The 26130-nt window shown below is 33.5% G+C and overlaps 1 protein-coding gene across 2 annotated transcripts in view; it reads right to left on the bottom strand.

Moving 5' to 3' along the window:
* Positions 1 to 26130, bottom strand: part of AP1G1 (adaptor related protein complex 1 subunit gamma 1) — a 61930-nt gene that overhangs the window by 26902 nt on the left and 8898 nt on the right. For both annotated transcript variants that reach the window (XM_015587761.2, XM_006909826.3), the window contains exons 2-6: positions 18846 to 19049; positions 8603 to 8727; positions 3722 to 3863; positions 1884 to 1980; positions 635 to 711 (exon numbers count right to left, since the gene is read on the bottom strand). In XM_015587761.2, coding sequence (XP_015443247.1) covers positions 635 to 711; positions 1884 to 1980; positions 3722 to 3863; positions 8603 to 8727; positions 18846 to 19046 — 642 coding nt within the window. In that variant the 5' untranslated portion in view covers positions 19047 to 19049. The remainder of the gene's footprint in view (positions 1 to 634; positions 712 to 1883; positions 1981 to 3721; positions 3864 to 8602; positions 8728 to 18845; positions 19050 to 26130) is intronic.

Raw genomic sequence — 26130 nt, 5'->3', positions numbered from 1 at the left:
TAAAAAAAATTAAATGCATGTAACTACCCAAAGAACAGTCTTTCCCTGAGTTTTCCCTGCTATTGCCTTCTAAAAGTAAGTAGAAAAAACAAAAATTTTCACTTTAGAATGCTGTAAAGGAAAGGAGGGAATTAACAAAGCTAGAGACTTCCATCGCCAGAGTCAATAGCCTAAAATGAACAGTGGGGGACACTGAGGTAGGTAAAAGTAATGTCAAAAATCAGTCTGCAGTTTTCGACTAAATAAATACAAAATAAAACAAAACAAAAACACGAAATGAAATTACCTGCCTAAAAAAATAAACACAAACACATTCCTATCTGTAATTTGACTGCAGGTTACATTTCCTGACTTCAATGTGAAAACATCAGATAAAGCACATGAGAGATTGGTATGTCTGCCAACAATGAGAGAAGACTTCTATTATGAAAGGGAAAACACTGTACTATTGCCAGTTCTTATATGCCTAAATCTGGCTTCCAGCCCTACCACACAGCAGGACTGGTTATGCCCTTTATTCAGCTCCATAGCTTCCTTTCAAAAGAAAATTTATTTTATAAGTCAGAAAATTATGTACTTTTCAGGGAAATCATTTTCAATCAAGAAAGGCTTAGGCATACAGAATGGCACCTACCTTTCTGAAATGTGCAAGCATGTCTGGGCTTCGCTCACACATTTCGGTAAGGAGGACTACAGATGTGTGAAGGACACCTGAAAGAAAAGAGCAAATGAACACTAAAAATGAGGCTGTATTATTCAACTTCATAGAACAGGACTTTGAGTTCTGAAGGTCAATTCCAAATGGATAGTTGCTACTTTTGTTTTTTAATCTTTCCAAGAATCTAAGCATTGAGGTGAATGCAAAGGAAGTATTTAATAGACACCTACTGATTTAATACTGGTCAAGTCAGTCAAATCAGAATATTTTAAACAATTATGTGACCAAAATAATTGCTAAAAAATGATAACCAATACATGTATCTCTCCATCTGAGAATATCCATAAAGACATACTCACAGTCAATATAAGCTAGGTATCATCTGCTCTATATTTAATAAGCCCTTAGCTGAGTTCTGATAAATAATTCAAGGCACAAAAATCTTAATAAGAAGTTCAATTTCCAAATAAAATGTATCAAAACTTTAAAGTACAGTAATTGTGGAAGACAAAGGGAATTTGCTTATTCTAGAGTGAGGGAAAAGAAACTCGTAATAGTTTTCACTAAATAATAAGTGCCCCAAACATTCATTTGTTCAATATTTTGAGCCTGCTAGGTTCAGGACTGAATTAATTAATTATATCTTACCGTTTTTTCTCTTAGCATTTGGGACACATGCATTTTCTTTACTCAAAACATGTTTCACTGACTTCAAAATAAGAATAAAATGTTTGGGATAGAATAGCCACATTCCATTTAATTTCTCTTAAGTTTTATATAAATGTATCTAAGTACCCATTACGAATTCCTGTTACGAGTAACCTAAAAGGATTTTCACAAACTTTAAACACCTACCATGAAGCAATAAAGAAATATTTTTTTCTTCTATTACAAAATAGCCAGGAAATTAAAGGATTTTACATATGAAATCAAGGCTAGGATAATTTGTACATTAAATATTAGTAACTTAATACAGTACCTTCTGTATAGTAAAAGAGGACCAGAAATGAAAAACAAGTTTACTATGAAGGAATCAATCTCTAGTTATAAAACTAGGATATAAGAGTAGAAGAGATATTCAACTGATCAGCCCTTCCTGGAAAAGCGTCTGAGCACAATAGAAAGGCAACTCCACTGCATTAAGACAGAAGGATAACACTGCCTGAACCTTCTTTTCTTTCCCTTTCTCCCTCAGTACTTCACCAGTGCATCCAAATCATATTACCATGGTTCTTTTCATTCAATAAGTTTTTTGTTGCTGGTAAAAACATCTCCATAAGTTCAGGAACCTTCCTGATGACATGAACAGCACACAGTGCTGCCTATAAAAAAAAATAAAAGGACAAAAGATTTATTTCAATTAAGTCAGGGCAATAGATCATATAAACAACAACAACAAAAACCTTATCAACGAATTCACCTACTAGAAAAATAAAGAAAGAAGTTAGATATCAGATTTATTATTCATTAACTGGTTGAGGCTTTCCAACTTATATTATTCCATCAATGAGAACTTTTAGCTCATCTGTCCTTTTGTTCAGATATTGCTAAATAAGTAGATGAACTTTCTAGACTAGACCATGGTTAACATGAATTTATGAAACAAGTTAAACATAACTTATGTGGAGTTGCAAAGTAAAAAACAAAGACTTCCATCTGTGATAATCATTCCTCTAAGTAAGATGACCAAATAAGGGTTTATAAAAAACACCATGCAACTGAAAGATACGTATTGCAGACACTTTAAATCTGCTGTTACTTTTAATAATACCTATACCTTTCCCCAATTCACTCTCTGCTGACATCAATAAAATCATTTGAAAGATACTTAGCTAGTCTCCACTGAAAAGATGGTCTTAGCTTGCTCACTGGAAAGAAAGGTACATTCAAAGACTAATTTTAGTTACCCCCCAACATAACCATATTTGTTGGAGTTGAATACCTTAAAAGTTTAGAAACATTAATAAGAAAAGATTTCAGCTAATTCTTCCTATGTTATATCTGGGTGAAAGAGATTTTTTTCTCTAGTTCGCCGGAAAGTTCTATTTAAGGAAATAATGTACTTTCTGAACAAGAGAAGCCCACACATTCTTTAAGAGAAAGGACTGGCTTTGGTTGCAGTCATCATCAACAGTGTATGATCCTAGAAAACAGCCTGGCCCTTTTAACGCCTGTCTCATATCATTAATACAGAGGCACAGTAAATGCCAACCAGACATTAGTATGAGTTCACTTTTTGGAGTTCTAAATTTTATACCCTTTGTTTACAAAGGTGTTAGGGTTCAAGTACAATAAAATAACATTAAAATGGTTATATTAACAAATAAAAGTAGATAAAAGGGCAAGTTCATTGTCTTCTTATCTAGGTCCCAGTGGAACTGCACTGCCACAAACTCAAAGGCAGTAATACAAAGACATGGGCACTAATTATTAAGATAAAAGTAAATTTGTAAATATTTGTTCATTATCACTTTAACACTGTTTAGAATCAGGTACTTAAGGAAGTAATTAAATATGCCATCTAGGACAGTGGTCTCCAATCTTTTTGGCACCAGGGGCCAGTACTCCTATGAGAATCTAATGCCTGATTATCTGAGGTGGAGCTGAGGTGGTGATGCTAGCGTTGACAAGCGGCTGCAAATACAGATGAAGCTTCGCTTGCTCAGCCGCTGCCACTCACCTCTTGCTGTGTGGCCCAGTTCCTAACAGGCCACGGACCAGTACCAATCTGTGGCCAGGGGTATGGGGACCCCGATCTAGGATATACAGTAACATTTATTTATAAACCATTTCCTTGAAAAAGAGAAATTGAAAAAATCAAAGTGTTCACAATCACTTATCAATTGGAGTTGAATAACAATAAAAAAAAATCACCTCCAAAATTAGTATAAAAAATAGTGATTTCTAAACACTTGATTCATAGTTATTTAAAAGACATTTACTGCACAGAGAAAGAAACATCGTATATTATCATCAGAGCTTTCAAAAGTGAGTAAATAATTTGCCTTATTTCTAGAATATTCCCTAATCCAAATGCAGACATTTAGTTTCATTAAACGTTACCTTTTTTCTTAAGTAAGAGTTAGAAGTTTTCAGGAGTTTCTCTACCTCTCCTGCAAGATCTCTGCACATCTCTGAGGAGCCCATGCAGCCAAGCGTACAAAGTGCCAAACCCTGTACATACTGCGTGCTATGATTAAGATCACTGCAAAAGAAAAGAAGAAGGTAGAAATAACATGCTCTGCCTGGTATACTCCCCATGAAGAAGCTTCACAATCTAACCAAGCAGCGCTGAATGATTCACTGCTCCAATAAGGAAAATAATTAATAGAATTATTTGTTGCAAAAAATGTTTATTCTAACTTTATTACAAATTACCAACACAGTAAACTGACTGACAGTCCCTGCAACATTGGGCTTAAAACTCTATGTTTCCAAATATTAAAGCAACAGAAATTGGACTATGTTATCTGTGATGTTATCTGTAGATGTTAAAAGGCAACCCATTTTAGAAAACTCAGCAAACCCCTGAAAGTAAAAACTGGCAATGATAAATACGAAACTGTATTTTTTTATTAGCATTCATTTGATGCTAAATTTACTCCCGGGCCATAAGTTTTTGTTTCTTCAGTTTCTTCTGGGATATCTTTTTCTTCTGTGCAAACTCCTGTTCGGGTTTAGGAACACCTGCTCTTTTTCAGTGAGGATCATCTCAGTGTGGCGGGGAGAGCGCATTTAGGGGCTAACTCGCCATGAGCTCTGTATGTTCTGCGCTGCATCTTGAGAGCTTTGTTCACCTGGATGTGCTCAATGACCAGAGAGTCTACATCTAAACCCTTAAGTTCAGGATTCCTCTCTGCGTTTTTAAGCACATGCAGCGAAAATTCAGCACTCTTTTTGGGCCACCAACCCTGCTTTCAGCACCACTGCGGTGACCTAGGCACAGCTACCAACTCCACCATTGTAACGACGGAATGGCTCAAATTGCCTCTGAAAAGTGACCTCCTTCAGATACTTGATGGCTTTTTGGATATGTATAACCTTGATGGCCTGGGCAGTTTCACAAGAGTTCTTAAAGTGAACACAAAGATTTGAACCCCTTGATTAGCATGATTTTGTGGGGTTTTCTGGGTCAAGTGAATAGTGAACCATTTTCAGAAATCACCTCAGGCTGCTTATGGGAAGAGCTCAACTAAATCTTTAAAAGATTTTTAGTATGCTCTACTGCTAACTATAAAAAAAAAAAAAAAGGTAAGATACACATTAACCAAAACTTTTTTAAAAAGTCAGAAAACAATCTTTACTGCTAAAGCAATTAAGATGACTTAAATATCACAACAGAAACACTCTGAATCTTTGATCTTATGGTATAGTATAAACCTTGATGTTACATTAATTTTTACACTTCTATTTATTCAAAAGAAGAAAAAATATAACTAAAAAAATTAGCTAATTAAACCACCTTTAACAAACTAAGGTAAATATTTACAGTGGCCCGGTATCTGGTGCTACAGACACTCAAAATCCTATTTCTAACAGGCACTGATTATTACACAAAATTATTTTCACATCAGCCAGGGAGTATACTTTCAGAAAAGTATTAAATATTAAAAGCTTGACTCGTAAAATCATCTTATTATCAAGAGTATATTATCATTAACTCCTACTATTCAGAAGCTGAATTATTATGAGTTATGCTATTTTTGCCAGCTTTAAGAGCATTTTAGTATCCTTTAGTCCAGTGGTTCTTAAAGTGTGATTAACAAGTCTCTGGAGGTCCCCAAGACTGTTTCAGGGGGTCCATGAGATCCAAACTATTTTCACAATACTAACTCATTATTTGTCACCTGTATTGACAGTTGCACTGATGTTGCAAAAGCAGTGGTAGGAAAAACTACTGGCACATTAGTACAAATCAGGACAGTGGCAACAGTAACCACTGTATTCACTGCCACACAGTCACAGTGGAAGGAAGGATGGAAGGAAGGAAGAAAAAAAGGGAAGGAAGGATGGAAGGAAAGAAAAAAAAGGGAAGGAAAGAAGGTTCACTCAAGACTGTCCATGACAAAGCAGTAATAATAATTTTATTAAATCTTGACTTCTGAGTGTGTATTCTTTAATACTCTGTGTGATGAAATGAGAAGTATGCATAAAGTACTCCTGCCACATACTGAAGTGGCAATCTCAGAGAAAAGCACTTGTGTACTTATTTCGTTTGCAAGCTAAACTATGCTGCTTTTAAAATGGATATCATTTTTATTTGAAAAATAACTGACAGACAACTATAAGATTTGGGTATCTGGCAAACATTTTTTGGAAAAAGAGCCAAGTGAGCCAATCACTTCAAGCACAACAACTGATAATCTTTGTTGTCAATAATAAAATTCAAGGTTGAAGTAAAAGCTAGAATTTTGGAAAACTGTATTGCCACCATGAACTACCAGTACTTTAACTCAGTGAACCATTTTTTTTCCAAATGCCTTAAGCATGATGTTACAAAAGCCATGCACGAGTAAAAGATGAATAAGACAGACCAACTAGTTTTAATATAACAAAGTACCAAACTTCGCTGATATGGTTTCAGATTCCACACTGTAACTAACCTTTAAGAAATTACTAACTTGTAGAGTTTTGGTATAGTATCAACAAAGAGTATCTGTGGTTATTTGAAAGGCTATTAAACTCATATTCCTTTTTCTAACTACATTATCTGTGAAAGGCTAAATATTCTTCATATATTTCAATTAAAACGTAACACAAGAAATTGAACAAAGAAGCAAATATGAGCATCTGTATCTAGCTGTCTTCCATTAGGCCACATATTAGAAATTTACAAAAATGTAAAATAATGCCATTCTTCTCACTAAATTGCTTTTGTTTTGGAAAATAGTTTATTTTTCATTAAAAAATGTTATTTATATTAACATGTAAGGGGTTCATAATAGATTTTAAATGAACAAACTGTTATAGTATTCCCTGAAGAACAAAGAAAGGAAAAGAGGGAAATTGTAAATTAATGAGATTTGCTACTTTCCACCAATTTGAATTTTTAAGATAAAAATGACTGGTAAAATGAAGTCTAAGTACTGCCTATGGCTTTACCATTTAGGCTTCCAGTTCCCAAAAATATTTAGTTGATTTTTCATTCACTTTTCAACAATTAACTGCATAATGCAAGCTCTTAAAATATCATATCCAATTTTTAAAGATTTAATTCCAAGGTCTTTAATGTCTTAGAATTTTTCTAGCCCAATGAACAATGAGGTAAACATTCGTTAATAAACATAAAAACTGCTGGGACACCATGATGTCCTATAATACAAACACGAAAAGCAAAAAAATCTCGCAAAAAAAGCAAATTAAAAAAACATTCATTAACAGATTTATCTCACACACACACATACACACACGCACACACACACAAAACGAATAATCCAAAGTACCAGTACCAGTCCACGGCCCGGGGGATTAGGGACCGTTGTTCTGACTGAGCTTAGACTGAAGTGCCAGATCAATTTCTAACTATTAGTAGCTCTCTCCTAAATTCACTTGGGGCTTGGCAGGTCTCATTAAAATTAAAGATTTCTTCTTTGCCTATGTGCCTCATTCTTCGATTTTTATCATGCTAAAAACCTATACTTGAGTTTGGTATGAACTCTCTAATATAAACTTGCTGCTAGACAGAACTGCCAAATATCAGCATGTGATTGAAGGCTTGAGCAATAAGGGCAGCCGAGCATGTAAGAACAAAAATTAAAGAAACTCTCCGAGGCCAATCCAGAGTAAATGCATAAGAGTCACACTGAACATCCAGAATGTAACCTCCATGACACCAAAGATTTGTCCCATTTTTTAAATTCTCCATCCCCATAGCCTACAACAGCTGCTGCCATACAACAATATATAATAAATATTTCTTGAATACATGACTCAATATTTTCATTATATTATTTCAAGTTCAAAAAAACAAAACTAAGGTCACAAACTCAATGTATTTATATGAAACACTCAATATTGACAACCAATTCATAAGTTGTAGTTTGACATTTTCTATATTACCCATTGGGAAATTTCAAAGTAGAACATTACTTATCACAGAAAAGTGTTAAGAGCTCAATGCCTGCAAATTTGATCACCCATATACCCCCTGCTCCTACTTTGTCAAATACAGAAACACTGCAAATTAAATAGAAATCTAAAAAAGATCAAACTGACAGACAAACCAAAACCAAATTAAAACAAACAAAAAATATCTTTAACCAATAAGGCCCTCAGAACTTCCTTGACTTTCTGACAGAAACCTGTCATAGGAGGGATGCTGGGGAGAACTGCTAATTCCCTGCTCGATGGGTCCTCTAATTTCTTCATAATGGCAAGAACTCCTTGGTTTGAAAGTTAAACAAATATAGCTAGACTAGGAAATCAGTAAAGAAGCCATTAGGAAAAAAAAACAAAAAAAGCTTATACACAAAAATTCACAGGTAACTGAAATTACAAGTAAATTACAGGTAACTGAAATCTCAGATTAGATCACTGACGAGACTTAAATGTTTTGCCTTTAAATGGAATTTACTCAGAATATACACTTGTAATTCTTTATTAAATATAACATTTCATTATTCATGGTATTCAAAGTTCTAGAAATATGAGAAAGCTCAGATTTACCAATGCTTTTTCTATTCTATGAAGGCCCAAATGCTTATTTCATTGCTAAATTGTGTTCTTATGCCTCAAGATGTAGAGCAACACTTTCATGTCATTAAATTATCCCCTACAGAAGTTTTTATCCTTTGCTTAGTCTCTTTAATACATAAGCTACAGAATCAAAAGCAATTCGAATATATTCTAGACAGTAAATATAAAATTAATAGATTTACTAATGGCGTATTATAAGAAAAACCTAAAATCACAAAGCAGTTATTCGAAGGAAAGATTAAGACTTACTTCTTGATACAGTTGGTCATGAGAAGATGGACATCTTGTCTTTCGTCTAACAGCAGCATTGCCCCTAAATAGCCAATGCGTTTGTCTGTGAATTTTTGAGAGGCGATAAGTTTGAGGCACTCCAACTGCAAACAAAAAAAGAAATTAAGAAATTGCTGCCACAATCAGGAAGGCAATGTTTTTAACCCAGAGTCAATGAAAAACTAAAGTAAATAGATATAACCTGTATCATCAAACCACTTAAATAAAAGGCAAAGACTTAAGATCTTTGGATAGCTTGATAACAGTAATCAAGTTCTAGAATGGATCATCTTGTTGAGGTCCTATGGTATTTGCCATCTAAATAGTCTGTGAAGTTGACCTCAGTTCTACAGATTCATACAGATAAAAACAATAAAAAATTATAATAAAATATTAATAAATTCAATTCTTAATTTAATCCCCAAGTTATATTAAATGAGCACCCTCATTTGTGTATTTAAGGTCTAATACCTATTCTGAATATCAAAAAACTCAATAACTGGGGATACGTCAAAGTGCCAAACACTGTTCTAAACATCAGGAATGTACAATTGAAGAGACAACAATAACTAACTTTAATATAATGTGGAAAGTGCTACGCTTAGGGCTTGAACTAAGCACTATGGGAAACATGAGGGTTTAGGAATCAAATACAGAAGCGGGGAAAAAAGCCAGAGGAAAAAATCTAAAATGTTTTATATGACTTTTTTTCTTTACATAATTGTTCAAAATCCTCAGAGCTTAAGAGTCTTTGTAGCTAAATAGTTTGTCTCTCTACTTAGCCGTTATAGAATGTCACAATCACTTTGATATACTTTATCATTCCATCTTGAGTAACATGAAAAAGGCCAAACATTCCTCTAGAGGAGTGGTTTTCAAAGGGTGTAACTAAGCTAGACTCTCCAAGAAGATTTTTTCAAACTATGTTCTCAGTTAGAATCACTGCATCCCAAGGGGTGGCTTAAATGCAGACCCATGTACATAGGAATCTAAGATCACGTGAGATTACTTCTGCCTATAAGTTCAAAAGTAAAATTTAAGAAAGAAAAGAGTTGACAAATAAGACTGTTTCAGGCTATTTAAAAAGTGCTCTCTCAACATACCTGCATTAAAAACACTTAAAGGTAGCAGAATGACTATACTATCATGAGCGACTCAAAGAAGCCTCCAAGGGGGAACTACCAGGATCCAAAAGGAAAACTAAAATGCCGTCTGAGATGGACAAAGATTAGGTAACAACCCTTCCCTTCCTTCTCTATACATTCAAGTTAAAGTTAAAAAAAAAAAAAAAAAATTTATGAAATAGAAGGTGATGAAAATCATTTTGACAATATCAACAGAAAAAAATTAATGCTGAAGTGAATGAGAAAAATCAGAAACGAAAATATTAGAAAAATCTTACTCTTTCTCAAACTGAAGGTTTTTTATCTTCCCATTTAGTAATTCTATAAATAAATATTTTACCAGTGAAAGAAAATGTTCTAAGAATCAGGTATGATTGAAATTTTTATCATCCTTATTAAATCATGCTTCTGGCAAACACCAGGTATTACACAAATTATCCAAAAGTTTTTTATTAAGATGAACTAATGAGAAAGATATATCTTAGGCATTAATATTACTTCATATTTTTTAAGGCCAAGTTTTAAAATAGTCACACTAAAAGTCATCAGTGACTGGTAAGTAAAATTGTTGGTTTTTTGTAATATTTCAAACTTACTAAAAACTAGCCAACAAAAACTAAACTTTAAAGGGACAAATACTAAATTATTTTTAATAGTCCCCATTTGTGAAGTGACTTTGCTTCAAGAATAAGTATATGTTTTTTGAAGGTGACAAATTTGAGGAGAAACATAAGATTATACAACTAGAAATGGCATCTGAAATACATCCTCCAGTGAAGGATTAACTCTGATCACACTTTACAACTAGGTAGAGGTAGCCAGCTATAGTGCTGAGAACGGACCATGTTTCATCTTTCAGAATGTTATCAAAGTTTTCAAGTGTTGAAAAAGAAAAATGGTGGAGGGGAGTAAAGTGGGATGTGGGTAAATATGAGGGGAGAATATCCATATTTAAGCAGCAAGCACTAAAAACACAACTCAGCATTTGTGTGAGAACAGAAGAAAAATAGTAACTAATTAAATGTATCTGTCCGTTAGGTAACAACCTCAAATTCATCCAGTACTTCTCCTCACTTACAGCTATTTGAAAATCCCGCGTGAAACACTGCTAACCCACAAATCTAGCATATGCTTTAAAATCACAGTAAACAGTCCAGCTTTAATAGTCACACCAGAAAAATTTTGCTTTTACTCCAAACTCTATAAGCAAAGTCAAAAGACAAATAACAAACTTGGAAAAATATTTATAACTTATTTCACAGACATAAATCCTATATAACAGGATCTTATAAAACGATTTTTAAAAAGACTAAGAACTCAACATAAAAATGGACAAAAAATACAGACAGTTCAAAGAAAACAAAAATAATCTCCTCATAAAAGAAATGCAAATACAACTAGGTAAATTTACTAAAAAAATCATTGAGCTGTACACTTGAAAAAGGTGAATTATATGACATGCAAAATATACCTCAATGAAGTTTTCAGGAAAAAAAATGCAAATCGAAACTATACTGGAATACTACTTTTAATCTGTTGTTATTAGCAAACACAAAAAATTGCTATAACAGTGCAAGGACATTTGTGACGAGAATATAATCTGGCCTGAGCTGTAGTAAGAAAGATCTGGCCTAAATTTTAAATACACATACCCTTGACTCAACAATTCCACTTTTAGGAACTTATACTACATTTATATTCACACATGGGTAGAATAATGGATATTATTCAATTGTATAATTTTAGGTAGTAAGATTAGAATATTCATTAATAAGGTAATAGTTTAATAAATTATGATTAATACATATAACTGGAATACTGTGTTGGATATACTACCACAAGCACGTTAAAAAGGCTGGAAAAAAAAAGAATGAGGAAGCTCTTGTTATACGAATATGGGCTAATCTTCAAGACAGATTAATAAATGCAAATAGTATGTAACTATATATTTTAAAGGGAGGGGACAAATATATATATATATATAAAAAAGGAAAAAAAGGATATATATATCCATCCATCTATCCATCCATTTTATGTTGAGTTCTTAGTATCTCTGGAAGGATAGCCAAGAAATGGATGCCTCCACTTGCCTACAAGGAGAGAAACTAAGTGATTGAAAGAGAACAGAACAGTTTTCATCATATATCCTTTTGTACCTTTTAAATTTTATATCAGTGAACTGTCATTATCTACTCTAAAAATAATATTGGACTAGGGGGAAAAAATTAAAAACTGCAGGATAAAGGGAATGTATATCTAATTTGTGGTTAGAAAAGTTAATATAATTAAAGAGGGGAAAAAAATTTAGGGAAATCCAAAATCCTTCCAAAGCTTAACAATATATATTTAAAAACATTTGAGTCTTGGAATTGTTTTATGAAAAACTTTGAAAATTTAAGACCAGAATCTTATAAAACTGCAACTCAGTAAATGGAATCAGTCTTTTTTTAAATTAATTTAAATGTACAATAAACAATTATTGTGCTATTCTATCCTACCTGTGATGCTGTAGGAGCTTAAGAAGTATGTTCATTCCTTATCTCTAATCCCAATGACTATGCTTTTTCCTATTTTGTGTTCTTCACCTACTACCAATTTCTCCCTTGTCAATGACACTTTAATACACCTGCTTTTCTACAGCAACCTTCTTCCTCTCCCCGCCACCTTCCATCCCAAAGGACTTACCGGAATAATTCTTTGCTATTCACGGAAATGTTTGTGTTTACTTTCTAACTGTTTTGAAACGCTGTGGTTTTGCTTTAACTTAGCAAACCCCTGCTATATACAAACCAATGTGCTAGATGTTCTCATTGATAGAAAGGCACATAAAAAGAAAACCAACAGTTAAATATTTGAAGTAGGAAATATATATACTGTGACAGTTATGCACAAGCTACTGTGAAAACAAGTTAGGAAGGGCAACCAATTCAGAGTAGAGACAGTAAAACATCAGAGAAAGGTTCCTATCTCTTCACAGAACACACAGTGGAACAAAAAGAAACCAATCTGAATTAGGCTCTGCCTCCCTTATCCTGGTTCTAGCTAAGAGATCTAAAGCAAATTATTTCAACAACTGGGTCTCTTAGTTTTCTCGTCACTAAGGTAATGAAGCCACATTGTGGAGGACAGCCCTCACAATTCTCCACTGCCTGCGCCTCCAAGGTAAATAGCCACTAATTCTCTCCAGCTTATCCTTGAAGTGACCTCAGAATTTTTCTCAGCAGAAGTATTCCAAGCAGCCACTAGCAACAAGCTTAAGAGACTGAAGTTATCAGCCCCCTTTGGAACAAAAACAGTGCCTTAAGTGGTTCCCAAACCAGACTGGTCAAAACCACCTGGGAGAGTTTTGTTTTTTTTTTTTTTTTTTAAATATACAAGTCACCCTCCCAGCATACTCTGGTGGAAAGATATGAGGTGGAGCCTGACAATTTAATGCTCACAAAGTTTTAAATTTCCAATTTTCTTTGAATTTCCAATTTTCTTTGAATTTCAAAGCAATTTTTAAAAAGAGAACTTTACCAGGTTTCTGGCCATATTCCACTTTTCTGAAGAAGTATGATTATTGCCTTTATCAATATAATCGGGTTACCCTTTAGAAAAAAGCTGCTGCATCTATTGTTAATTTTTAAAACAATTTCCCACAAGGTCGATGCACATACACATTTGCTTTTAAATTAACATCTGGGTTTTAAGATGTGAACAATTACCTTGATGAAAAGATGCAATTAAAATATTGTAAGCAGTAATGGATCTACAACTGATCTTTTAAAAAGTTACCTTTATTTCATTTTAATACTCAGAAATAACTGTCTAGTTTACACACACACATTTTTGAAGAACAAGCTTGTAATTGCCTGGCACCATAAAATCTACATAGACCAGAGCCTGTTTTACATTATTCTGGCAGAAGGGAAAACAAAAAACAAAAAATCAGTATTTCTATTGCATGCCATTTTTTCTCTATGGAAAATTTTTAGAAATACTTCACTCAAAAATATACCAAAAAAAAAAAACCACATTAACATTCAGTGACTCACCAACTAGTTTTATCAAATCTTTCTATCCTATTTAAAAAAATGTTAATATTACAAATTCAATTGAAGCCCTCTGCACACTCTGCCTCAATCTCATTTCTCTTCTCTCCATCCCAGGAGTAACTAAAACTCAAAATTGCTGTTCATCTTTGCCATGATGCCTGTCCTTACTACACATGTAAAGACAATTATTTTTGAATGTTTTAAACTTTATATAAGCATGCCATATTCTTGCTTTTTTCACGCCACATTTTTGAATATTATTTGCATCCAGACAAAACTCTCAGTCATATTCATTGTTATACAGAGTCCTACTTATGAATATACCAAAACTTACCTATTCTTTTTGTGTATGGATTGTTCTCATGTTTTCCTATTAGAAACAATACTGCAATGAACACTCTCAAAAATGTCTCTTTTTTAAACAGACAAGGAGGCTTGATGAGATTTAGGTTTTTCAGTATTTGTTTTGATTTAGCAAATATACTTCACAGGTGGTGGTATGAACTTCCATCAGGAGGCATATAATTATTTCTGGTGGTTGTCTCTCTTTTGTGACATTATCAGCAATAATAATCATCCAGAGTTACAAAACAGTAATAATTATTCCATTTCTTTGTCATTTATTAGCTGAACTATTCCTCTCTATATATACCATTGGTTTACCAACAGTCCTTCAGAAGGAGCTTAGCAATAATTCCTTCCGAAGGAACTGCTAGTAAGGAAAGGTAGGATAAATGTTTGCTTGTTTCCTTTCACCAGTTTTCAAAATAATGGCTTGGTTCTCTAGTATCCTCCAAAGGTGATTAATGCAGTTTCTTTTAATTTTGTAATTACTATGAACTCACTTATATAAACTTACTTGGTATGTTTCAATTATTATTCTTATTAATGCTCAAAATTTCTTATTTTGGGGCATGACAGTCTCTTCTGGTGGCTACTGAATCCTTTCAACATGACCTCTGCAGTCTTTCATGCTTTCTGGCACAGTAACACATTTTGTACATTTCCTGCCCCAGATTTGGGCATCAGTCATCTTTCAAATGAGCCCTAGCCTTTTTAGAATAAAATGATATTTAGAGGCCACAATCTGAGCTTAAGGGTGCTTACGACAAGTATACCTGCTATCACCACTTCTTTCCAATGTTATACTATATGTACAGTATAGTAAAGAAATAAGGAAAAAGAAAATGTTTAAGGATGGAAAAGGTAACTGCCGTTATTTGCAGACAATAATACTGACTAAATGGAAACAATGCCCGTCTACAGGGACTCATAAAACCAAGTTCAGTAATGTTGCTAGGTAGATAAATACACAAAAATTCAATTATAATTCTATATATCTACAATGTAATTATTAAAAACTTTTAAGGGTGCAATTTGCAATAGGGACAAGAGCTCCAAGGAAACTATGAGCCAATTTCACCAAAGTTGTGAAAGACCTTATGGAGAACATTGTAAAACTTTAGAGACCTAAGAAAGTAGAGTGTTACGTTATGTTACATTGATTGAAGAGAAGATTACTGTAGACAGGTAGTTGGGTATAGCAGACCAGGTTGTAAAAGGGATGAAACAGAGTATGCATGCCCAGCCTGGAGAAGGTCACCAAGCTACTACCGCCTTGTGAAAATGTGGATTCGGCATTGTCAAATCCTCTAATTTTCTAAGAGAAACTAGAAATCCAGAGTTCTGTGAGAAGTTCCTTGATTTGTATATGTTGGCAGCAAATACAAAACAATTTTAAGTACTATGCAAGACAAATAAAATACATCTGTGGAAGAATTTGGCCCCCAAGCCACCATTTTCTACTCCTGCAATCTACCAGATTCTTTAGATACTCAACTTTATTTCTGGGTTGCATTTAAGCCAGACACATGAAAGGTTACAAACTCTATAGGAAAACTATCACTCCTTTTGTTGTAAAAATGTTGAGGATACTGTCACATTACTAAGAGACGTCTGGGTAAAAGATACACACAAGAAAACCTCTTTCAGAGTTCAGTGCTTTTTCAAAATATTTTGTTTTCTCTCCTTGAGGAAATGGTAAAATCAGTAATATTTGATTCTTATGTAGAAAATATAAAAGTTTAACATTTATTAATTTACTTAATCTTCATAATAACCTTATAAAGTAGTTTTAGAATTGTTCCCATTTTACAGATGAGATAAAAGCCAAAAAAAGTTAAGGAACTTGCTCAAAATCACACAGATAGTAAAAAAGCTGGATTCACATCTAGGCAGTCTGGTTCCGCAGCTCTGCTCTTAAATTCTGGTAGTAACAACCAGGTAACAATGTTTTTTTCCCTTGCCTTAGCTGCCTCACCAATAGCAACTACACTTTTCCCAACTCTCACTTTCTACTGTTCTTTTTCTCTTTTAAATAGATCCTGGTAAAGTATGCCATCTCAAATCCTCTGTGTGTCAAGTCAGGGCTAAAATAAATAAATAATCTATTAATAAACTTAATGCGAAGAGCCATTCATAGACCCAAAACTAAACCCAAAAAATGAATAGGTTTTAGAGTAATATAAGGTTGAGTTCTAATCTCCTCTCTAATATTTACTAGTTGCGTGAATTTAAACAAATCACTTACACTCTGAATTTGTTTTCTCATCTGTAATATGAAGATATTACCCACCTCCTGGGCTTTATTGTAAATTTTAAATAAGGCTCTTTAAATGTGGCTACTAGATAGTTTTAAATTATTCATTCACTCATATTTCTATTGGACAGCATCATGCTAAATACTGCAATAAAAAGTAAAAAGAAACAGCTGAAAGTAATTTTAATAATATATTTTATTTAACCCAATATATCTAAAATATTATCAGTTCAACATATAATCAACATTAAAATTACTAAATATTTTACATCTTTCTTTTGTACTAAGGCTTCCAAATACGGTATGTATTTTACACTTACAGCATATCTCAATCTGTATACTACATATCCGTCAGAAATATTTGAATTTAGATTTCATAAAATTTATAGTTAACTGTAGATTCACATATCCAAGTTGTCTAAAACACACTTAAAAGTTTTCCAATAACTGTATCAAGTGCCCCGGCCCCCCTACCCTCAATTTTCTTTTTTCACCTCAGTTAAAGTAGCCACATTTCAAGAAACCATTGGCTACACAGCTAGTGACTACCATAATAAACACCACAGGTCTAACAAATAAAATGCAATTAAAGAGTGGCTGTTTTACTTAAATACACATAATTAAATAAAAATGGCACTGTGATTCATACAAGCAGGTGAGAGAACCCAGATATGAACCTTTTTATGAGTTCTTTACAAAGTAAATTGCCATGGGTAGGGTACCAAATTATTGATATGCATAGGGATGTGACTTATTTAAATATAAGAAACAGAATAAGGACTTTAAAATTATGATTTCTATTCCTACTTAGAAAAATCTTTTATTTTTTTGTACCAAAACTTTAGTTCAGATATCCTTGACTATTAACTCTTTTCACCTGAGAATTGAATGTTTTATCAAATAATTAAGTTCCAAAATACCCCAAAATACCAGAGAGACCTGGAAAGCATATTTTATTTAAGCACGTTATAGAAACGATTCTTAGATATATATGGAAAGAGAGCTCTTTTACAAAATGAAATCTCACCTAAGTCTTAAATCTATCCTACGATTTTTAAGAGTTTGTCTTTAAAGAACGCCCTTGGGAGTAGGTAAAGTCACTGTTTCCATGATGTTAATAGTGGTTATTTCTGGAAGGATTAAGAGTCTTACCTGCTCATCTGACCGTCTTTTATAGCGCAGCATATCAGACTTCTGTAAATATAACCTAATGTGTCTAATTAAAATCAACCAATAAGAATATATGAACATTTATCTGCTTTATACTATGTCCTGTACTATATGGACAGCTATCTGGATTAATTTTTATGTGGTAAAAGCATACAACATGTTTGTTTATAGGAGGCAGATATTGTTTTGCCTGCCTAGTATCTGGTCCTTCTTTCCTCTGATATTAACACCTCAATTTTCCTATGGGGAATTAACGCTCTCACTCTCAATCATGTATTTCTAGAGAGGCTGATCTCATCCCAAGATGAGTATAAAACTAACCCAAGTCAGTCTAATAAGATTCAAGCCCGTTATTTGGTTGTTTTAACTCAGGGGTGGGGGAATCTCCTTCCACTGAAGTTGAGAAGCTGAACAGAAGATAAACTGATAGACATCTTTCCTAATAAATTAAATGTATCAAAACACTAACAATAGTTATCTTTGCATAATGGAAATATAGATGGTATTTTTCTCCTATCTAGTGTTGCACATTCTTTAATTTTGCAGTCATTTCCTTAAAAAGACTAATTTAGCATATAACACAATTGTTAAATTAAGTGAAATAAAATTTAATAGCATTAATAAGAATTACAAAACAACCTACTATATCTTTCTCTGTGACTCAATACCTCTTTTAATGTATAAACATAGAAAGAAAAAAGCAGTTATAACTAAGAATATCATGCTCGAGGCCCAGACTGGCTATATCAGATAATATGTTTTTGTGTGTGTGGGCGAGAATGAGGAGGCAGACCTGCACAGTGGTTATAGCAATCAAGGTATGAGGTGATTAGGACAAAATCCTTAAATGCCATTATTTAGCAGCCACCTAATTTCTTTCATTTAAAAACATCTGTCATGCTTGTTCCTCCTTATTATATAGTAGACAGAGAAAATAATTAAGGAAACATCTAGCAAACTTTTCTTAAATACTCATTATAGTCCAGGCCCTCTCACAGAACAATCATAATTTACTGGTTAATCCTGGTCAATCTTTAAGTAAACTAGCTGCCACCATCAAAACATACTCGAATCCACATAATAAGGAGATACCCAATAAAAAGGACAATTGTCATACCTTTCCAGGTCTGCAGCTTTCTCTCTCTGTTCTCCTCTCAGTTCCCCAATGATCAAGACTACCAGGTTATCAAATGTATCCTGTCTTCCCTGACAGGAAAAGACTCAAGTCTCTAAGCTACTGCCATTAAAACAAAAGTACCCTCCTCCCTAGATGTGGTCTCAGCCCAGCCTACCTGTCCAAAGTGAGCAGGGTAGCCCAGCATGTGCATATAGAGTAATTTTGCCACATTCCGACACCGGTATGTATTGTCTTCTTCTCTAAAAGATGACCTGATGGCAGCACATTCTTTCTGGATCATTTCTCGTTCTTCAGCTTGGGTTCGGGCTGTCCGGATGGTCCGGATCAGCTCCCGCAATCTGATGGGGGCTGGCATCCTCTGGATATGGAAAGACATTAAATAAAGATGCTCACATATTTTTACTACCAAAACTATTCACACAACTTTCCAAATAAATGTGATTTTTAAAAATTCAAAACTTGCTAAGTCCAGTAATACAAAGCTTCAGCAAAGCTGTTACATACGAACCCCTCAACTCAGTTAATGTCTGGGAAGAATACAAACAAAAGATGATAAGTATTAAATTAAGCAAAATATGACATAGGATAGACCAACATGTAAAGTCCATTACTAACATCAAAATCTCTTAGTAGCTAAACTCAACCCCAATTTTTATTCAATCGTTAAAGCAGTAAGGAAAGGCTTATGTTTAACATTAGAGAAGATATTTTCTGCTCAACCTAATAAGACAATCTTATTTAAAAACAAGTAAAACATCTGAATAAACACTTCTTAAAAGAGGATATATGAATGGCCATAAGCACATGACAAGATGTTTTGCATCATTAGTCAACAGTGAAATGCAAATTAAAACTATGAGATACCACTCCGCACCATTAGAATGGTTAAAATTAAAAAGACTGGCCATACTAAGTGTTGGTAATGATATAGAACAAATGAACTTTCATAGACTGCTCATGGGAATACAAAATGGTTTAATGATTTTGGAAAACAGTTTGGTAATTTCTTATAAATTTAAATATATACTTAGCATGTAACTCAGTAAATCCACTCAGTATTTACCCAAGAGAAATGAAAATATATGTCCTCACCAAGATTTCTACACAAATGTTCACAGAAGCTTCATTTATAACTGCCAAAAATTAGAAACAATTTCAATGCCCATAAACAGGTGAATAATAATGATATACTCATATAAAGGAATATTTTCAGAAGAAAACAAAACCAATACATAACATGGAAAAGTCTCAAAAACATTCTGCTATGCAGAGTACATATGAAACTCAAGGAAAGACAAATCTAACCTATAGTGATGACAAAGATATCAATGATTTGCTAAGGTTGAAGGTAGGGATGAAAGACTGACTGAGATGCAAGGAAACATTGGGGGGATAAAAATGTTCGTAATGGGTATATATCTCAAAATTCACTGAACTGTATACTTAAAATAGGTGCATTTTACTGTAGGTATATTATACCTCAATAATGTTAAGAAAAATGATAAAAATAGGCAAAGATATTACAATAATATTCAGTACATATTAGCTGTGGAAACCTTAAACTGATGATTCTCAATGTTCTAATCCAACATACCAGAAAGATATCCCTCTTCCATCACTTCATGGCATTAATGCTCAAGGTGAGAACAGGGCATTAGGAATTTAGAAAAGCTCCCTAATATGCTCCTTTATATTAGCCCTCTTAAAACCGCATGTTGTAAACTATATAAAGCTACCTGTATAGTGTTTTGTTACTCTTTATTAGAAACACTGGAGGGTCTAGAGTCTGAAGTTTATAAAGCATTTTTATATTCACAATCTTCATTATTTCATTTGCTCCTTAGACCATTTTGAAGAAACAGCAGAGATCATTACCCCACTTTGCCTACGAAGAATCTTGGTCTCAGAGCAAAACTATGCAACTTGCTTAAGATCAGAAAGGTGTTAAGTGACAGAGCTAGCACCTGAATCAAGTCTTAGACTTCCAAGGCTAGAGTTCTTCTCAATACTTCAAAATGAACATTATACTTACAGATGACATTATATGATTGTTTTCATATACTCCAGGGAAAAAAGTAGTATTGAAGGAGACAAGAAAAAAATGAAATGAGATGGGCAAAATGCTGATCACTGCTGAAGGTTTATAAGTACATGACAGTATATTATATTTTTCTGTTTTCATGTATGTTAGAAATTTTTCATAGTCAAAAGCTTTTTAAAAGTCAAAAAGCTCCAATAAGGGCATTTTCATCCTTAGAATTTTTCATAAATAATTAAAGAACTACTTTCACAATAATCGTATATACCACTGACTTTAAGATAAAATTTAAGAGTAAGCAAAACCAATATGTTATTTATAATATCAACATAGTGGAATATAATTAAGAAAGACATAAAGCTATATAAAATCAGTTTTTGACTATCAAAAGCCCAGTGATTCTACTTTTAAAAAGAATCTTATTTATCATTACCCCTTAGTGCATGACAAACCAGAGAAGTATATGGCAACTAAAATCAATCAACATCAATTGGGAATACGCTGCTAGAAAATAACTTTTTTCTATGAAGACCTCAATGATTCTACAAAGCAAACAAAGATTATTACAAAAAGCTTAAGTCTTGCCCCAAAACATGTAGTCCAACAGGAAAAAAAAACACAAAAGCACAAAAGTTTAAGCCGGCTGAGAGAAAAACAAGTTATCTGGAGCAAAGGCTCAGCTATCAAGTACAGAATCACAAGAATACAGTTTATGCCACCGGCTTTTTATGAAGGAAGTTGAGGATCCCGGCTGTTAACTACCTTGTACACAGTCATAGAATTAGTTACTAGCCTGAATCGCGATTCCGCCACTCAGCACTCTTCCTCCAGTACCAGGGTGCCTCGTAGAGAAAAGCAGTACTTTTTTTCCTTGAGCTGTGACAACTTACTACTACTCAATTTCTATATATCATAAAAAAATCCTTAATTGACACAAATGTAAAACAAAACTTCATTCACATAGTAAAGAATTTCCTATCTATCCATATGCATGCTAAGATAAAAAGTAAACAAAAAGTTCTGGTGCCAGGGAAGAAGGAGTAAATATACTCCACAGAAACTTCTGTCTCTCCCTCTGAATGTAACTAAATCCTGGACAAAATGCATGCCGCAGCTACCGAAGGATCTGAAAAGCAAATGATAGCAAGCAGATAGGAGAAAGAAAGGAGAATTTAAAGTTCCATCAAATTGGCAAGAGGTTATCATTTTTCCTCCAGAATTGTCCTGCCTGGATCCAAGTGCAGCCTAAACCTCTGAAGTGCTCACTGGGTACAGAGAAGGAACTCTAAGGAACATCCTCTTTCTGATCCAAGGAGCAGGAAAAGAAAGATAAAGAAAAAAGGAGAAAAATCTGTCTTTTGACTTTTTGGCTTTTTCCTTCCCTCTACCACGGCCACTAGGCAATACTGCAATGGCAGAACAGCAACAGCAGCAACAGCCAGGCAGGCACCTAAAACCTAGGGCAGGGGAACTCTTCTCTCTGATCAGAGAAGATATGATCCTAAAAGCATGGAATAAATCACTATCAGCCCAGTGCTTAATAAGAGAGAATTCACCAAGAAAATTTAACGATCCTAACTGCAAATGTACCTAAGAATAGAGCTAAAAAATACATGAAGCAAAATTGACAGATATGAAAGGAAAAAAAGTTTTTAACGCCAATTATAGAGACTTCAACATGCCTCCAATGATAGAACTAGACAGAAAATCGGCAAGGACATAGAAGACCCAAATGTCATCATCAACTTACTAGACCTAAATACTATTTATAGAACACCTCAACCAGCAACAACAGAATACAGTCTTCTCAATTACATACAAGAACATTTACTGAGATAGAACATGTCCTGGGTCATTAAAAAAAAAAAAAGTTAATAAATTTAAATGAATGAAATCATACAAAGTAAGATTTCTGACCATGGTAGAAGTAAACTAGAAATCAGTAATAGAAAGATAACTGGAAAAATTTCCAAGTACTTGAGAATTAAACAATATATTCCCTAGTAATCCACAAATGAAAGAGGAAATGTTAAGGGAAATTAGAAAATACACTGATCTAAACAAAAACATAAGCAGGCTTATCAAAATTTGTGATCTATACTAAAGTAGTACTTAGAGGGAAATGTATAGTATTAAATGCTTGTATCAGAATAGGAGAAATACCTTACACTAGCAATCTAAGTTTCTACTTTAGGAAACTAGAAAAAGAGCAAAATAAACCCAAAAGTAGAAAAAGCAGATTAAAAATTAGAAATCAATAAAATTAAAAATAGAAAAACAATAAATCAAGTCAATGAAACCAAAAGCCAGTTCTTTGAAAAGACCAATGAAACTGATGACCCCCTGGCGAAACTCTAAAAGGGAAACAACACAAATAACTAATATCAGGAATGAAAGAGAGGATATCACCACCACAAACATTAAAAGGATAATTAGGTCATACAATGGGCAACTCAACACACATATTAACTGCACATATGCAAAAAAGCAGAACCTCAACCTAAATCTCATACCTTATAAATATTAACTCAAACTGCGTCATATATTTAAATGTGAAACATACAACCATTAAACTTTTAAGATATAGAGGAAAACCTTCATGACCTGGAGTTAGGCAAAGCGTTCTCGGACATTACACCATAGGCACAATCCATTAAAAAAAAAAAAAAAAGATAAAATGGGTTTCAGAAAAATTACAAAACTTTTGTGCTATGAAAAACACTGCTAAGAAAATGAAAAGACAAGTTACAGACTGTGATATTTATAAACCACATATCCAACAAAGGACTTGCATCCAGAATATAAAAGGAACTCTCAAAATGCAATTTAAAAAAATGGGCAAAAGACTAAACAGACTCTTCACCAAAGAGGTATAAGGATGATAAATAAGCACATTTGAAAAGATGCTCAACTGCATTAGGTACTAGAGATACCTCTACACACTTATTAGAATGGCTAAAATACCAAGTGCTGAGGAGGATGCAGAACTACTAGAACTCTCATACACTGCTGGTGGGGACACAAAATGGTACTGCCACTCTGGAAAACAGTTTGGCAGTTTCTCATGAACTTAAAATATACGCTTACTATATGACCCAGCAATCCCACATCTAGGAATTTAACCTAGACAAATGAAAATAATTTGTTCACAAAAAACCTATCTATGAATGTTTAGAGCAGCTCTGTTCATAATTGTCAAAAACTGGAAACCAAATGTGGTAAATTCATAAAATGGAACACTGTAGCAATAAAAAAGGAATAAACTATTGCTGCATGCCATAACACACACAGCTCTAAGATAGTATGCCCAGTGAAAGAAAACTGTCTCAAAAGGTTACATATGAATGATTCCATTGGTATGATATTTTCAAAAAGACAAAACTATAGTGATAAAGAACATATCAATGGTTGTCCCTGGTTAAGGTTGTGGGTACTAAAAAGGCACAGTATGAGGAAGTTTTTCTGAAAAGATAGAACTGTGTCCTAATTATGGTGTTGATAATAAATCTATACATGTGTTAAAATTTATAGAGCTGTAAGCCCCCAAAAAGTCAATTTTACTGTATGTTAACTTAAAAATTAAAGACGTTTTAAAAAAGAAAACAAACAAAAAAGCACTTCAATTAAATTTAAGACCTATATGATCAGTTACAGTAATATATACCTGGGAAAGTAAGTGGACTAGTGAGGAAGTTACCAATTGTTCCAACCTGCTTAAAGACGCTTTAACCACTAGTGAAACAAAACATTACTGTGAAATTTTGAGAAATATGTTGTATGTGACAAATGTATTATGATTATTCAGCCTCTAAAAGATAACATCAAATCCTTAAGGAATGGCTGAAGGCAGGTCTCACCTAAAAAATAAAGTCACTTTCCATATCAATAAACTAGGGATAAGACCTATGGGTACAGGAAACTAAAAAGGGCTCTACTAATCTGAACCATAAAGGTGTCATATTGTCTAGAAAAGAGTTCCTGAGCAGCAAGTTGAAAGACGAGTCAAACACAGGCAGGTCAGAAAAGCTGTCTTTTAAGGTATGTCGCCTTTTGGACTTCTAAATAGGTGAATTGAGACTGAAAGAGACGATAATACTTTAAATATGTGAAGAGGAGCAACGACAAATTTTTGGGAACTTTTATTTCTCTTTATTTCTACAGATTTATAAGAAAGTCTATCCTGAAAACTATAGTCATTTCAAATCCTGCAGAAGAGAACAACAAGAGATTTGTGTCTATATTTTGGCCAAAGCACTGAGGTACACCACAGGAACTATGCAGTGGAAGAAGCAACAATTAAAGTAAAAGAATTACAAGCAGAAGGAAAAATTACTGGGATACAGAATTAGGCCTAGTAAGCTAGCCTTTCCTCCTGCCACCTCCCAAGTTTTCTTACATTAACAAACCCTGGAGATTATAGTTTCATATTTTGAATGAAGATTTTAAGTGGAAGGTCAAAGTTCTTAACTCTTTCAAATGCATACTCTTAAAATTGTATTAAATATTTCTGTTTCTATATATCATAGAAATATAGAAATCTCATTAAAGAACATACTTAAAAGAAATATTAGAGCCAAAACAAGATTCTAATAATCAACCATTTTCAGCCAAGCAACCTAGGGCAAGCCATCTGACTTCTCTAAATAAGCCTCTGTTCCATCAACTAAAAAATAAGGGCATAGAATTAGCTCTAAAAATCAATGAAACAAATATCTGATGACCACTTTACATATTATTCTATTTTTGGTTTGCTAATTTTAAAAGTATCATTGTTTATAAATCAAATGTAGTCCCTTCGTAGACAAATACTGTCAAGCAGATCTGTACAAGGAAAAATTAAATTAAGCAACTTCAATAAGGAGCAAATATATCATACACTCTACTTAACTGAAATACAGCCATTAAGTTTGGGACTATTGAATTGAGCAAGGAAGAGGATCAAGGTATTTAATGAAGAAAATGGAAAAAAAAGAAAAAAGTTTAACAGTTCAGGACCCCTTACACTACAGTTATAGAACAGAATACACTTTCCCATTTCAAAGTGGGAAAGGAAAATATAAAAAATATGGAATCAAAAGTTAGCTTCACACATTTCTTTTTCCTTCTTGTTCAATTCAATTAGTCTCACTACTCCATAGATGACCTAAGTAATAAGGAAACATGTTATAACAAAAAAGGCTAATCACTCATTCAACAAATATTTGCTGAGCCTTCTCTATGGCAGGCATTGTAATAGGTGCTGGGGACTGGCAAGTACATGGTCTCTCTCCTTAAGAACTCAAAAGCCTAGTGAGGAAAACAAACTCTTACAACTCCAGCCACATAATAAAACAAAACAGAAACTGCTGATCAATGACGAAACAAAAAATTTATTTATGGTAAGCCAAATTTTGTCATAGCC

Source organism: Pteropus alecto, unplaced genomic scaffold (assembly GCF_000325575.1).
Source record: "Pteropus alecto unplaced genomic scaffold, ASM32557v1 scaffold42, whole genome shotgun sequence".
Classification (NCBI taxonomy): domain Eukaryota; kingdom Metazoa; phylum Chordata; class Mammalia; order Chiroptera; family Pteropodidae; genus Pteropus; species Pteropus alecto.
The sequence above is the reverse complement of the archived record's forward strand: the minus strand, read 5'-3'. Positions and strand labels throughout refer to the sequence as shown.